The sequence below is a fragment of the Suncus etruscus genome, chromosome 20 (assembly GCF_024139225.1).
Source record: "Suncus etruscus isolate mSunEtr1 chromosome 20, mSunEtr1.pri.cur, whole genome shotgun sequence".
Classification (NCBI taxonomy): Eukaryota; Metazoa; Chordata; class Mammalia; order Eulipotyphla; family Soricidae; genus Suncus; species Suncus etruscus.
In genome coordinates, this window is record NC_064867.1 from 9,870,991 (window position 1) to 9,887,316 (window position 16,326).

The 16,326-nt window shown below is 38.3% G+C and overlaps 1 protein-coding gene across 1 annotated transcript in view; it reads right to left on the reverse strand.

Moving 5' to 3' along the window:
- The window catches only part of TGFBR2 (transforming growth factor beta receptor 2), a 102,882-nt gene that overhangs the window by 33,942 nt on the left and 52,614 nt on the right, over nt 1-16,326 (reverse strand). The window contains exons 3-4 of the mRNA XM_049766084.1: nt 15,638-15,832; nt 6,378-6,386 (exon numbers count right to left, since the gene is read on the reverse strand). Coding sequence (XP_049622041.1) covers nt 6,378-6,386; nt 15,638-15,832 — 204 coding nt within the window. The remainder of the gene's footprint in view (nt 1-6,377; nt 6,387-15,637; nt 15,833-16,326) is intronic.

The window sequence follows — 16,326 nt, forward strand, 5'->3', positions numbered from 1 at the left end:
AAATGATTTTTCCTTCTATGGCATGACAGCTCAAATTCCTGCTGGGCATTTATCCTGTTTCTTTAACACATTTATTTTTTTCAGGCTGAATGTCCCAATTTCCTTCATCAATCTTTAAAGACATATGTATTAGACTCGATAGTCTGACTTATCTGACCCCCAAATCTGCTTGCCCAGCATATAGCAGGCACTCAATAAATTTAACGTTCTTTGTCTAGATATAAAGTTATCTGTTCTCTGAAATCAATCTGGCAAAATTTATTTTTCCCGTTCTGATTCCGTTTAGGGGGAGTCTCCAAGTTGTGTCCAGGAGACTTGAGGACCCCTCCCACAGTAATTCTTACCCTTCAGGCTAGAGGCTCAATGTGAATGGGAGCAAAGGTTGCTGTTCTGCTTGATCCCAGTGATGGCAGTGATTATTCAGGTCATTCCAACAGTGTCTGGGTGCCTCGAAGGCACTCATACCTGGTGATACTCAGAGGTGCTACAGGAGATTGATATAATAAGTAAGTGTCTGTCAGATACCAAATAAGTGCATTAAGCCGTGCACTATCTATCAGCCCCAAGATTTATTTTTTCCTTGAATATTTTCAATCACATATTTCACCAAACCCAGAGATAAGATCTGGAATGTGTTTGGTGAAGCAAAGATCACTAAGGACTCTCACCACTCCTTGCAATGAGTGTAGCTGCAGGGATTGTTCCTTCAGCTGTTTTGTTTGGATATAGATCACTCAGATCAGCCTGATTTCAGTATGACCTTACTTCACCTCTAAACTCAGCTCTGTGGCAGATGAATAAAATAAAAAAAAAAGTCAAGCCAGCTTTTTCCATAAGCTGCTTCTGTGTCATTGGTATTTGAATGTATGTGCCCAAATTTACAACTGTCGCTTAGGTTCACTATACCTGGTCATTGAAGTCCAAATTCCTGATTCTGTCTGTGCTATTTCAAGCATTCATTCACTGTTTATCAGCATTCAGGTCCTTTCTTTGGATGTAGATTCTTACTATTTCTGTCACCCTAGCTTTAGAGAAAGACAGCATACCTTAATACAGAGCTTACAATGCGGCAGGCTTTGTCCAAGAGACAAATAAGACCATGATGAAATTTGGCCACCAAGAGAAACACAAGTCTGACGCCTGTTCTCCTCAAAAGGAGGTGTTCATTTTCATCATGTTACAGTCTTCTGAGCACTCGACTTCAGTTTAGTTAGGAATACCAATTGCTCTGAGCCTGTAATCCAACCCTGGCTGCCAACTTAAATTATATCTTCTATTTTGTCTAGGAACCTTCATGGTCCTAGGAAAGCTTAAAGCATAGGTGACTTTAATATCCTGTTGATATTCTATGAAAGGGGACCAGACATACCCCATATAAGTATGGCTACCTCTCAGGGCACAAAAATATCTTTTCTTTGGCCTTCCAGTGAACTACAGTTTTCTGTAACACCACCCCCAAGTTGTGCATTCCTTCCCCCTCATTTTTCCTTTCACAGAGTGGCACTCAGACCTTGCCATCCAGCCTCTAGTTATATTTCAAGACTTCAAATCTTCTTGTATTTCATCATCTCTACAACCTCAGATGCTTGTTCCCTGTGGGCCCTTGGCATCGTTCTGAAGTAATTGCTTCTAAGCTGTAGAAAGCATAGTAATATCCTATAATAAAGACGCCTATAAATCCTCAGGAAGGTAGGATATGTAGGTAATGTAGGTGTTTTGTTTGGTTGTTTCTCTCTTCCTCTAGCCTAAAAGGTTTGAATTGCAGCCATTTCTGATGATGGGTTGCCATTCTCCAATTGTTACCATCTTTTTCCAAGTTATACAGGGAGCCCAATGAAAAACTTGGCAGAACAAACTGTCTTGAGCCAGTGCTTCTCAACACTGACTGCAGACTGGAGTATCTTTGGAGGTTTTTTTTATTTTCAATCTTAATACCAGGCCCCAGACCAATTAAATGAGAAACTTCAGGGCAGAGGCCCAGCAAATGAGTCATTATTAGAGTTGCTCAGGTGTCTCCAATTTGCAGCCAACATGGGAAATGGCCAGTTCAGTCAAACAAGAAAAAAAAAAATGGGTATTTCGAATCAAATGGAATTCATAAAAGAGAAGGAATGGAAAAAAATCTTCAACGCTTGACATTTTAAAAACCAGCCCTATTCTAACCATACAATATGTAGTAGATTTGAAAAATAACAATAAAACAAATATGGATGGCTTCTTTAAATATATTACCTATTTTGTGAACCAGAGTAATAGTACAGCAAAGAAGGCATATGCCTTATAAATGGATGAGTTGGGTTTGAAGCTTGGAATCCCCTATGGTCTTCTAAGTTTGCAGGAAGTGATCCTGGAGCACAGAGAAAATAGTAAGCTCTGAGCACCACCAGAGGTGGATCAAAACCAAAATGAATCAAAAAGAAAAGCTAATACAGTTTTTTTCTCTTTTTTTAGCCATGCTCAGAAATACTCAGTGGTTATTCTTGGCTCTGCCTTCAGGAATTCCTCCCATCCATCCTCAGGGAACAATATGAGATACTAGTGACCAAATCCAAATCAGCTGCATACAAAGCAAGCACGCTTCCTGCTGTACTATGGCCCAAGTTAATGCATACTACTTTGAACAAGCATCATTATTGTTGCAAGATTGATATTTCACATAATTAGCAACATGCAGGAGTGGTAAAGGATGAGAAAAGTTTTCCAAAATCAGGTCAACCAGGGGTTCAGTCAAGAACATCAAGGTAAAAAAAAAGGCCTTGGAGTTCCATGTGGTTGGAAAGGAAAGACAACTTCACCAAAGACAGCCAGCTCCCTATGTGATTCTGCAGGAGGACAAGAGGATCCTTTTTTGACATCACCCCATCTCTGCTTGTGAACTACACAGAGGTGGCTGAGGGAAGATGTAAGGTGACACAGGTGAGCTCCCCAGCTCTTCACAATGCCATGGTCCAAAAGTGAACACCTAGTGGATGGGATTCAAGACATTTGTTTGTTCTCCCTGTGTGATTCATATCTGCCTGAAGATCCAGGGCAGAGGTATTTGCAAACAGCAACCACATCTGGCCTCAGAACATCTCTGTTTACTTTGCTACTGAGGCGGAAAAAGGAAACTCCAAAAGCGAGTTGCTCTGCCTGAAGTCACTATGAATACATTCCAAGCTTCAGTTGACTGAGTCACAAAAGCCTGCTGGCATGGACAATCTTTATTATTTCCTGGGCCAGACCCTGGCCTGGTGTTCAGAGCTTCTGAGGAGGTTTCCTAACTCAAACTCATTCACAACTAAGTGCTCCTGCAGTGCTGAGTCACCCCCTCAAAGGGATGATTTCCTTTCTGGGGAACCAGACTGGTGACTCTCTAAAACGTTCTTCCTTTTCAATCAACTCTTCTTCAACATATTTTCACCCAGGCTTTTTTCCATTCCACAGATAAAGCATCAAGCAAATCTGGTTTGCTTCTCTCCAAACAAAAAGGATACTGCACTCAGCCCAGCCTAAGCTCAGCTTTGAGGAACCATGCTGTAAACCCCCTACGGCTGCTCACATATTATTTTTTTAAATCCTTTTTTCATACATGTAAGAACTGAATGTTTCCAGTCCTCCCCAAGTAACCAGCTCCCTAATGCAGGCACAGAACAAACTTCAAGTGAGATCTGAGAGGAAGTCACAGTACTTTTAAACCTTTCCTGTCTCCTAAACCAATAGGAGTCAAGAAAGCTTATGGGCTTGGGCTCAGATCATTGGGTGGGCTTGAGGATGGCATGAAGCAATGCTACTCCAGGTCACAAGAGGTCCAGGGGGAACCAGCTGGCTGACATGTTCTACTAGCAAGTTAAACATAGACAGGAAACCGCGTGTCTGATACTGTGAGAAAAGAAGAAAAAAATCATTTGTCTTCTGGCCAGAATTAAGCTTGCAAACCAAGGATGCTGTTTTCATTTCAAAGAAATCCTAAAACAATGAGAGAGGAAGGAATGGAGTATTGTTGTTACCAGGACTAGTTGCCTAGCTTCTCTCAACTTATCCAGTGAGAAAGTATGCGAACTGCTGAAGCTGGCACATAGCTTGAGGATCAGCGAGGAACACATCAACAAGAGACAGCCTTCAGCTGCTGGTCTTTGCTTCTGTTTAACCACAAGATTGAGCTTGCAGCTAGAAGCAGTTACTAGTGTCTTGGTTTCCCAGCTAAGCAGAGAGGATGGATATATTTAATAAGAGGTTCATCCCACTAAGTGAAAAAAAAAATCTCTGGCAACCAACAAATTGATATAGCAATGAAAGAAAAATCAAAGAAAAATGGAATCTGAAATCAAACAAATGTCAAATAAATGCAGCATAGCAGGGGAAAGGGGTGATGCCAAAACACAAAAGTCCCACCTTGCTTTCTTACTGGAATCTTAACCTAGGTCTGACTGAAGTTTTCTGGGAGGTGGTACTGACATTTGAAATACCAAAGACAAAACAAAACAATCAAAAAATTATGACCCAGTTCATCTCCATCAGTGCTGGGCTCCAAAGCATGTTTTTGCAAATGAACTTTTCTTGGAAAACTGCCACATCTGATTGTTTACATACTGTTTCTGGACGTTTCCATAGCAGAGTGGAGTAGCTGCCACACTCTATGGTCTACAAAGCCAAAAATATTTATTAATGGGTCCTCCATTTTAAAAGTTTGCTCACCCCTGCTCTGCAGGCTTCAAAGTGTCCTTTTAGATCAGAAGCAAATTGGTCTGCATAGGGAGGATGATTTTTCCATGGCAGAAAGCTGGAAGAAATGTCTCATGGCTTCCTCAGGAAAATAACAATTCTTATTGTAGCAATGTAGCAAAGAATTTCTTCCAGAACATTCTTTACTGAGTCTAGCACTCTGATTTATAGAACTACTGCTCATAATTCATGATACACAAACACCATGTTGCTGAAAGAATGTTCAGGAAGGAGGAGAAAGCAATATGATATTAGCACAAAGCTCCTCACTCCTCTGGTTAAATCAGAGATAAGGGAACAATAGTAAGGATTAACAGTCGAAATTTTTTTAGTATATTTTTTATTTATTTAAACATCTTGATTACAAATATGATTGTGACTAGGTTTCAGTCATGTAAAGAACACCCCCCTTCACCAGTGCAAGATTCCCACCACCAATGTCCCAAATCTCCCTCCATCCCACCCCCCTGCCCTGTACTCTAGACAGGCTTTCCAGCTCCCTCATTCATTCACATGATTATGGTAGTTCTCTGTGTAGTTATTTCTATAACTGCACTCACCACTCTTTGTGGTGAGCTTCATGAAGTGAGCTGGAAGTTCCAGCCCTCCCCTCATTGTCTCTGAGGATTGTTGCAAAGATAACTTTTATTTTCCTTAAAACACATAGATGAGTGAGACTATTCTGCAACTCTCTCTCTCTCCCTCTGACTTATTTCACTCAGCATAATAGACTCCATGTGCATCCATGTATAGGAAAATTTCATGACTTCCTCTCTCCTGACGGCTTCATAATATTCCATTGTGTATATGTACCAAGGGCAACTTGGTTGTTTCCAGAGCCTGCGATTGTGAATAGTGCTGCAATAAACATAGGTGTGAGGAAGGGGTCTTTGTATTGTATTCTTGTCTTCCTAGTGTATATTCCTAGGAGTGGTATAGCTGGATCGTATGGGAGCTCAATTTCTAGTTTTTGGAAGAATCTCCACATCGCTTTCCATAGAGGTTGGACTAGACAGCATTCCCACCAGCAGTGGATAAGAGTTCCTTTCTCTCCACATCCCACCAGCACTGATTGTTCTCACTCTTTGTGATGTGCGCAAATCTCTGTGGTGTGATATGGTATCTCATCGTTGTTTTGATTTGCATCTCCCTGTTGGTTAGTGACGAGGAGCATTTTTTCATGTGCCTTTTGGCCATATGTATTTCTTTTTTATCAAAGAGTCTGTTCATTTCTTCTTCCCATTTTTTGATGGGATTAGATGTTTTTTTCTTGTAAAGTTCTGTCAGTGCCCTGTTTATTTTGGATATTAGCCCCTTATCTGATGGGTGTTGGGTGAATAGTTTCTCCCAATCAGTGGGTGACTCTTATATCCTATTTCTTTTGAGGTGCAGAAGCTTCTCAGTTTAATGTATTCCATCTGTTGATCTCTGCTTCCACTTGTTTGGAAAGTGCAGTTTCCTCCTTAAAGATGCCTTTAGTCTCAATGTCATGGAGTGTTTTACTGAAGTGTTGTTCTATATACCTTATGGTATCCTGTCTGATATCAAAGTCTTTAATCCATTTGGATTTTACCTTCGTACATGATTTTAACTGGGGGTCTATGTTCACTTTTTTGCAAGTGGCTAATCAGTTCTGCCAGCACCACTTGTTGAAGAGGTTTTCGCTGCTCCACTTAGGATTTCTTGCTCCCTTGTCAAAAATTAGGTCATAGTATGTCTGGGGAACATTGTCTGAGAACTCAAGCCTATTCCACTGATCTGAGGGTCTGTCTTTATTCCAATACCATGCTGTTTTGATAACTGTTGCTTTGTAGTACAGTTTAAAGTTGGGAAAATAATGCCTCCCATTTTCCTTTTCCCTAGGAGTGCTTTAGCTATTCAAGGGTGTTTATTGTTCCAGATGAACTTCATAAGTGTTTGAACCACTTCTGTTTGCAGATGACATGATACTCTACTTAGAAAACCCTAAAGACTCCACCAAAAAGCTTCTAGTAACAATAGACTCATATAGCAAGGTGGCAGGCTACAAAATTAACACACAGAAATCAATGGCCTTTTTATACACCAATAATGATAGGGAAGAGATGGATGTCAAGAAGGCAATTCCATTCACATTAGTGCCACACAAACTCAAATACATTGGAGTCAACTTGACCAAAGACGTGAAGGACCTGTACAAAGAAAACTATAAAGTTCTGCTCCAAGAAATAAGAGAGGATACACGGAAATGGAAACACATACTGTGCTCATGGATTGGCAGGATTAACATCATTAAAATGGTAATACTCCCCAAAGCATTGTACAGATTTAATGCGATCCCTCTAAAGATACCCGTGACATTCTTCAAAGAAGTGGATCAAATAGTCAAAATTTGTTAACCAGCTCTGCAACAGGAATTACTTTAAGTTCCCAATATGAATAAACCCATTTCTTCCCACAATAATTCAACTCCAAGTTAACAATATTTCACCACAATGGTGACAGAAACTTGGTACAGTTGGAATTTAATCCTGCAATATCACTTGGGACACCAAGATGTTCTCACCAGATGAACAACTTGCATGCCACCTTTAAGCATCACTTATAAACATCACTGCTCACCTCTACTTGCACAGTGCAAGTCAGAGGATGAAGCTTGAAAATGATTTGCTATTGGCAAGTCCAGCTAATCTGCTAATGGCAAGTCCAAGCTTAGTAAATAGGGAGTCTTTTAGGTAAGGTATGCCAAATTGATAGAGAATATTCCCTCCCACCCTAACCTGAGCATGGAACAGTTGAGAGTATTACTTAAAAAAAAAAAAAAGCAAAATATCCTCTGGTATAGTCACCATGTCACACTGTATAGCATTTCCTCAAAAAAGCTAAAAGCAGAATTACCTTATGATTCAGAAATTCTCTTCTGCATCCATATCCACAGGAAAATTAAAAAAAAACACAAAGATTTTGAAGACATATCCATATCCTCACCACACTGCAATATTAATCATAATGACCAAAATATGTAAACAATTCAGCCAAAAGATGAATGGAAAAAGATTTGGTAGGAATGCACATTGGACTAAAAATCATTACTGAAAAAAGAGAAATCCTGAAGAGTATATAATCCTGAGGAGTCTAGATCTTTTATGTTTTATAAATAGTAGGAATCTGTATACTAAATCTTCAGGACTGAAAATATGAATATATACAAAAATATAAACTTGGAAGGTATTTTAGGTGAAACAAACCAGGCAGTTAAAGTCAAAGATTACCTATATCAACAATAGAATTAAAAATAAAACTAAATTCAGAGAAATGGAGAGTAGAAAAGCATGTCCCAAGGCCTATGGGTAAGAGGAAAGGCATAGAAAGAGGTAATCAAAGGGTACATATTTTTTTGTGTGTGATTTTTGGGTCACACCCGGCAGTGCCCAGGGGTTATTCCTGGCTCCATGCTCAGAAATTGCTCCTGGCAGGCAAACGGGGGACCATATGGGATGCCAGGATTCGAACTGATGATCTTCTGCATGAAAGGCAAACACCTTACCTCCATGCTATCTCTCTAGCCCCAAAGGGTACATATTTTAAGCCCTAAGATGAATATATTCAAAATATCTAATATACAGCATAGTGGCTACAGTTGGTAATGCCATAATTGACGTTTGCTTTGCTTGTAGAACTTAACTATCCTTTCCACATACTAAGATAAGTATATGTCATGATGAATGCACTAATTAACTAGATAGGTAGAATCATTTCATAATGTCATCATCATGATGCAAATTTAATTATCTTATAACTGCATTTGTCAATTATACCTCAATGCAGTTGAAAGGTAACAGTTGAAATGTGAGTTTGAAAACAAAGTAATGACTCTCAGAGACAAGGCAACACACTTGAAAATGGTCAGCACAGATGGTTCTTCCAGAAGTGGATCTCACTCCAGGACACTTGAACATCACTGCCATTTTCTTGAAATTGCTACAGCCTGTCCCTAGGGGCACAGCACCAGCTGGTCAGGACTTCAATTAAGGAAGATGGGGGCCAAATGATATATTGCAGGCATAAACAGCTGGCATAACGGTAGGCTTCATGCCTTGAACACAAACTCTGGAAACTCTGAGAGTTGAGTTCCAAGCGAATTTCTTCTTCTGCATAACTCTGATACCTCCAAAGTCTAAAATAAGCAGGTCCTCTTTATGATAAGTGGAAGTGTATCATGGCCTGGCATCCAAGCCTTCTAGGGACTATAAACTGACCACAACTTTTTATTTAATCTTTTCTTTCTTTACTGGTACCCAATGTTAGATGATCAGAACAAACTGAGGAATAAACTCAAACAGATGGACTTATTCTTAAAGGATGCCATTTAATGTCATTTTATTTCTCATCTGGAGCTCATACAGGCTCCCAAACTATTGAGCCTTATTGAGCCAATTTAAAACATCTTATAAATGGCATTGTGAAAGATTCATAAATATCTTCTTGCTTTGGAACCTATCAGGGGATCAAACCATGGACACACAAGTAATGAGATTTTCACTAGAACAGAAGATGTTTAACTGAAAAGGTGCCTACATCCAAATTCATTCTAAGACATGCATTTTAGAATGACTGTTGAAAAACACCCACAGTACCCTGGAGACTTGCTTCTTAAATGAACTAACTTATGCATATGTACATTTATTTTGAAGTGCCTGCATTTAAGATCAAATGTATGTCTCTGAGACTGATTAGATTATCAAACTACTAACAAATTTATTATACTCTTCTCTGGTTCTTAAGAACCACCATTTCAAGCTGGGTGCATTCACTCCAGTAATTTTTGCACTTACGTATGCAAACAAATCATCTAAGACATTGTCATAAGACAGATGCAAATGCACTGGCTACAGAAAGAGCCCAAGTTTCTACACTTCCAATAAAATCCTCAGCATGGCTGTTGATACTGTGTCTTAAACCCTTTGAATAGAAAGGGTTTTCACCCTGTGAAAGAGCAATTATGTTTGGTATGTTTTCCTTACTAAGGGAAGATTGAGTAAAAAAAAGGAACAACTGTGTGAAAGCAGGGATGGGTACACACAAGGATTCCCCGCCCCCTCCACCCTTCAGTCCCCACAACAACCTCAGATAATTGGCAAACACCATTATCAAAGCCAGTTGGTCCATATAAGCCAGATATGTAGCCCTAAGCAAGATTTCAGCTAAAAGAAAAAAACAAACAAAAAAAATCAAGAGTGATGAATGGATCCCTTTGGCAAGTTACAGAGCTACAATCCACATAATCAGTGATCTGAAAGGCCCTTGTGAGTCATTCTAGTTTCATTTAGCTGCCTCCTACTGTGACACTGAAGCAAATCAGGAACAACATGCCTAATTGGTAATATTATCCGGCAATGTCAGGGATGTGGTTAGCTTGGATTACAAATCTTAGACTCGGCCTGCTCCCCTGGCCTCTGTGAAGGCATGTAGAGAAAATGAAAAACTGAATAAATGGATTAAAGCAAAATAAAACGGCTTGAATCTCTTATGTGATAATTTGGCTGTCCATATATATGGCTGACCTAACATGGTCACTACTTAAGTACAAAACCTCAACATTGGGGCAGATCGAATGGCTGAATATTCTTGACTTCTAATCTTAATGTAAATATCAGTATTGCACCTATTTAAAAATCCTCAGTAATAACAGCTAATCCTGCAGAAGCTATTGTAAATATCTTATATGTGGCTTATGTATGGCAATGAATTACTACATGCAGTAATAAACTCAATTCTCACAACATCACAAAAGTCTTTGTATTTTCATTCACAGAGAGGTCAACTAGTTGGGCTATAAGAACAAAACTAAAAAGTGATCGACAAATTTTACATATAGGTATCCCAACTCTGCCTGCCAATCTCATCCACTGCTCTTGTCCATATAACCTAAAACAGGTAAAAATAATTTTCTGGCTCAGTGTTTGCAAATTCTCTAAGTGTACTTGGAAATTATTCATAAAATAAGTATTATAAGTATACTTGATACTTAGAAGTTCATCATAAGATAACCCCATATATAGTGGCAAAATGCATATGCCATTTTCCAGTCAACAGGGAAACTCAGTTATCTAACTCCCACATCCTAGGCTTGGTTCAGATCTTGTCTGACTAAGAAAAGACTAATTTGATGCAGATAGACTCATGGGTCAATGGGCAGCCTGGTGCTTGCTTCTATGACAGCCTGAGGTCCCTGAAGTCATTTGCTTCACTACCACTCATTGCATGGCACTTAAACCACATGAATGTGAGAGAGGACACATGAGCAAAATAAGGTAGACTAGACATTTTAGGTCACTCTAGAAATAAAGGAATATAGCACTATCTTGTCTCCTAAGGGGGGCATTAATGAATATAAAAATCCCAAATAAAGAAAGTAAATAAAAAAATGAGAATAAAAATCCCAATAAAAAGTAAAGATGTCACAAATGAATTCACTGGGGTCAAAAGATTATATCTGGTGGCAGTAGTTACTTGGCTATATGCATTGTCATCCATATTTTACAAGAGTGAATTATGCCATATGCAAATGAATATGACTTCTAAATAATTTCAATAATATGCTTCCCCAAATTCAAGATGTCCATGCAGAAAATTCTCTTTAAAGAATGATCAGCTCTTAACATTGGCCAGAGTATTTAGGAGACGGCATGAAAGAGTCTCTTCAGTGAATTCATTTTTTAGTATTTGATCTTTATTTTTATTTTTTTTGGTTTTTGGGCCACACCCGTTTGACGCTCAGGGGTTACTCCTGGCTATGCTCAGAAATCGCCCCTGGCTTGGGGGGACCATATGGGACGCCGGGGGATCGAACCGCGGTCCTTCCTTGGCTAGCGCTTGCAAGGCAGACACCTTACCTCCAGCGCCACCTACCCGGCCCCAGTATTTGATCTTTAAAAACAGGTGAATATGTGGTCTACCTTGATAGAGTCATAAAGAGGATAGGAAAAGGAAATCATAAAAGAATTATAAAGAGACGGTAAGAAGAATAGAAGGAAAGAGAAAAGAATGAAAAAGGTGAAAGAAAAAAAGAAAAGGGAGGAAGGTAAATGAAAGGAAGAAAGAAAATTAATGGGGGGAAATAAAAAGAAAGGAGTAGAGAACGGAGGAGAAAGGAAAGGAAAGTACTCATTAATATGTTAGCTCATTTACAGGCCTTCAAAAATCCTATCTATGTTTCTCATTTGTCACATGACTTTGGGCAAGTATTCAGTTTCCCTGAGCTAAGTCTTCTCATTCAGAGATGAAGATATTTACAATGCCTAATACATTGAGTAGCTATGAGATTAACTGAGATCATCCTATGGAAAAACTTGAGAACTATACATTTCTCTTAGAATGTCATTGCTAATATAAACATTGAAAATGAAGATCTATATTTAAAAGGAAAGTCTGAAGACTCAACTCTTTTTATATACATATACCTAAGAAAAATGGGAAATATAAGAAATTATCAACCATTGTATTTACATATAGTTCAGAAATCTGGCAATTAGAGTAGAACGTTCTACTAATAAAAAATAATGTCTGCCCTTCTTGTTGGCCATCTGGTTTAACTTTGAGTGAAATAAATAGACTTTCTTTAACTTTTCATTCCTTGGAATAAAGGGATCACGACAATTTGAGGAGAAATTAATGTCATGATGTTTCTGCTATGATATACAACCTTAGATGGGACAAAGAGCCCCCTGCAGAAAAAACAACCATCACCTGCAGAGCATTTAAGAAAACCAAAAGCATGTCTACCCCACAAAGTCCAAGAAACTTTGCCTTTATATAGACTCCTAAATAACCTGTACTGGATTGCATGACATTGTGCTAATTTATATTGCATCATAAGGAAAACAAATAGTCTGATAGTTAATAAAAAGACATATATGAATATGGACTATGATTATCAACTGAATGGAAATATGTGTAAATTGAAGCTATTAGTGTTAGAAAAGCTTACAAAGATTTAGAGATTTATCTATATATATCTATCTTCAACTTACCATATACTTAACATTTGTTCTCTTGTCATGACATAAATCTCTTCTTGTAAGCTAGTAAATGGTGATAAAAATTTCACAGATGGTAGTAAACATGTTTGGAAATACTATTATTGGAAATGAATTTCTTTGGCTTAGCCAGAGCTTTCCCCTAATAGGCAAATTACTTGGGGAAATTTGACACGTTGACTATGTTTTAGTGTAATTTAGTTATACCTTTGCTCTTAACTCAAATGACATAGGTTAAATCAGAAAAATTTGTGGGAGAAAGAATGTAGACAGCAGTGAGTTTCCAGTGTTGATCAACAGTATTGTATCTGTGAGTCCAATAGAAAGTGTTGTATTAACCAGATGTACAGGTCTGCTTTTATACCTTGAGAAATTGTCATAGAAAAATGAAAGTTGGCAAGAGATGAAGGACATGAGAAGAGGTAAGTCTGTATCCGGAGACACATGATTTCCCATAGTGGGACTGATACAGTTACAAGATAAGTATGGAAACCCAGTACTGCTGTTCCAAAGGGTTTTTGTAAATTAAGTCAAACCTATTCTGGGTTGAAATGAACTCTGCTGCTATGAATTTATACTCCTAAAGTCAAGATAATATTTTTATTTTTATTTTGGCAAAATTAAAAGACAATGTGCAGAGTTTGAGTAAGTATATCCATGCTCAGATTTGGGGGGGGGGGGAAGTTTTAAGAATTTCAAAGTGATTTAATATTTTTTGTTTGTTTTTTTGGTTTTTTGGCCACACCCAGTGATGCTTAGGGGTTACTCCTGGCTATGTGCTCAGAAATCACTCCTGGTTTGGGGGACCACATAGGATGCCAGGGGATTGAACCACCGTCTGTCCTAGGCTAGCGCGCGCAAGGCAGATGCCTTGTCGCTTGCACCACCACTCTGTCCCCCAATTTAGTATTAGAAATTTAGAAACTTTATATCTAGGAGGCTTGCAGAAGTATGTGAATATGTATAAAAAAACAGTTTGATAAAGTATTTTATGTACCATTAATAGAAAAATGGAGGCACTTTAATAATTCAACAAGTAGAGAAATGTTAGAAACATAATCCATATTATAACACTGCAGACAGTAATTGAAAGTCACTATTTTTACATGTGCTGTCTTGTTTAGAAGGAATAAAATGGGTTTGATGAAAAATATTGGTATATACTTATGGAATGTCCAACTACTTGCACTAAGTAGTATAAATTTTTGTGAAATATATTAAACAGAAAGGAAGTTAAAAATGAAGGGAAGAAAAAAAATGAAGGGAAGGTAGAGTGAATAAATGGATACATGAATGGAAGAAGAGAAGGATAAGGTTAGAAGGAGGTGGTAAGGATTAAAGAGAGGGAGAAGGGTTAATATAAATAAAAGATGGAGTCAAACAGGTATCCACACTCTCAATTAGCCATTGAACTGATAGTAAATATAGAATAGTATATGTTTATATATAATATATAACCATTTATAAATTGAATTATTTATAATGTACTAATTAAATTTATGCATTGATTAAATTATTTATAATGTATTAATTTATAAATAATAAAATATTGATAAATCAATAAATAAATGTGTTGGGGTTTTTTGTTGTTGTTTTGTTTTTTTGTTTTTGGGTCACACCCAGGAGCGCTCAGGAGTTACTCCTGGCTCTCTGCTTAGAAATCAATCCTGGGGGCCGGCATGGTGGCGCTAGAGGTAAGGTGTCTGCCTTGCCAGTGCTAGCCTAGGATGGACCGCAGTTCGATCCCCTGGCGTCCCATATGGTCCCCCAAGCCAGGAGCGACTTCTTAGCGCATAGCCAGGAGTAACCCCTGAGCATAACTGGGTGTGGCCCAAAAACAAACAAACAAACAAACAAACAAACAAAAAAGAAATCAATCCTGGCAGGCTCAGGGGACCATACAAGATTCCGGGATTGGAATCACCATCCTTCTGCATGCAAGGCAAACGCTTTACCTACATGCTATCACTCCGTCCCCGAAAATGTGCTGGTTATTAAACAGTTACTTAATTATATAATAATATATTAACATATATTATTTGAACCTTTAAGAAGGAATTACTTATTCAGGAATTTTTGTAAACAAAATCATAGGAGGTTGGGAGAACAATACTGGATTTAAGGTATTTTCTGCATATGGTTGATCTTGGTTCAATCCTGGATATTGCATGGTCCCCAAGTAGAGCTAGAACTAGTTCCCAAACACCACCCAGTATGATCTCAAACATCCCCTCCAAAATTATTATTTTTATTAAATCAAGAATACTATGTGCATTCTCTTTAAGCAGAACAAATACTTTATTCAGAGCTTTAGCATTAGCATTAAACTTCAAAGATGACAGTGAGAATCCATTCTCCCTGGGCAAACCTTTGCTCATTCCTTTGATCAGGGAATTCAATTCTTCTTAAAAATTAAAGCCAATAATAAGTACCTTTTCAACAATTAGGCTATAGGCATCCATATAGATGATAGAGTGCAAACTGTATATACAAAAACTCAGGTGAATTCAAAGTATGTCTCCCTCCTGTATCAATGGTCTATTTCTAGACCAGTGACTGTCTAATTGCTTTTGAATCTGAATCATCTGGAAAACTTATGAAAACACAGAATGTTGGTCCTGCACCCAGAGTTTCTGACACAGGCCACTGGAGAGAACCTAGGAATCTGCATTGCTAAAAAAAAATTATACTGGGACCATACTAGGAGAAAATGGCTCTAAGTGAAAAAAAAACTACCTGTCACACATGGGTAAATCTAATGAGAATGAGAACTTTATATCACGTGATGGTTATTTATTCTTGCGATAGTGAAAGCTCCCACCACCTTTAGCCACAGAGGAACAAACTCTTAAAACTCATACCAAGGACATAAGCTATACATAACGCCAGACCCTATACCCTCATGGGATGAAAACTCACCTTCTGAGAAGATAATGTAGTCATTGCACTCTTCAGAGCTACAGGAGCACATAAAGAAAGTCTCACCAGACTTCTTTTTCTCCTTCATAATACACTTTGGAGAATCCGCATCATCGAGAATAAATCCGTGGTAGGGAATTTTGGGGTCATGGCAAGCCGTCTCAAGAGTTATATTCTCGTCATTTTTTCTCCTAGGGTACAAAGGTAGGTAGGGGAGAGAAAAGGAACAAATAAATGAAATTTCTGCAGAAAAAAAGCTATGTGAACTCTATTTCCTTTTCTTTTCTGACATGAGCAGGTGGGCCTATGCATTCTCTTTTCATTTCTTTATCCTTTGTTTATTCTCTAGACCCACTGACTAATTACAGGCATGAGGTCTTTCCCTGGAAGTTATCCTGCAGGAAAAGTGTATGCTTTAAATCTTAATTAAGTTATGAAAAGGGAGGACATGGGAAAACAGAAAGTTTCTATGGTTTCAGAATAAACCTGCCATGACTATATTACAGAGCGTATGTTTCAGCTCTAGTTTATCTGACAGAATCAAAGTCATGTCTAGAGAAATGGTTCTTAAAGAACAGGCCTGGGAAAGTTCCTTTTTAGAGTCAGTGCTTGGTTCCAGGGCACCGTGTGAGGATATATTCCATGTCAGCAGCTGGCTGCACTGAGAAAAAGAAGGAACTCCCTA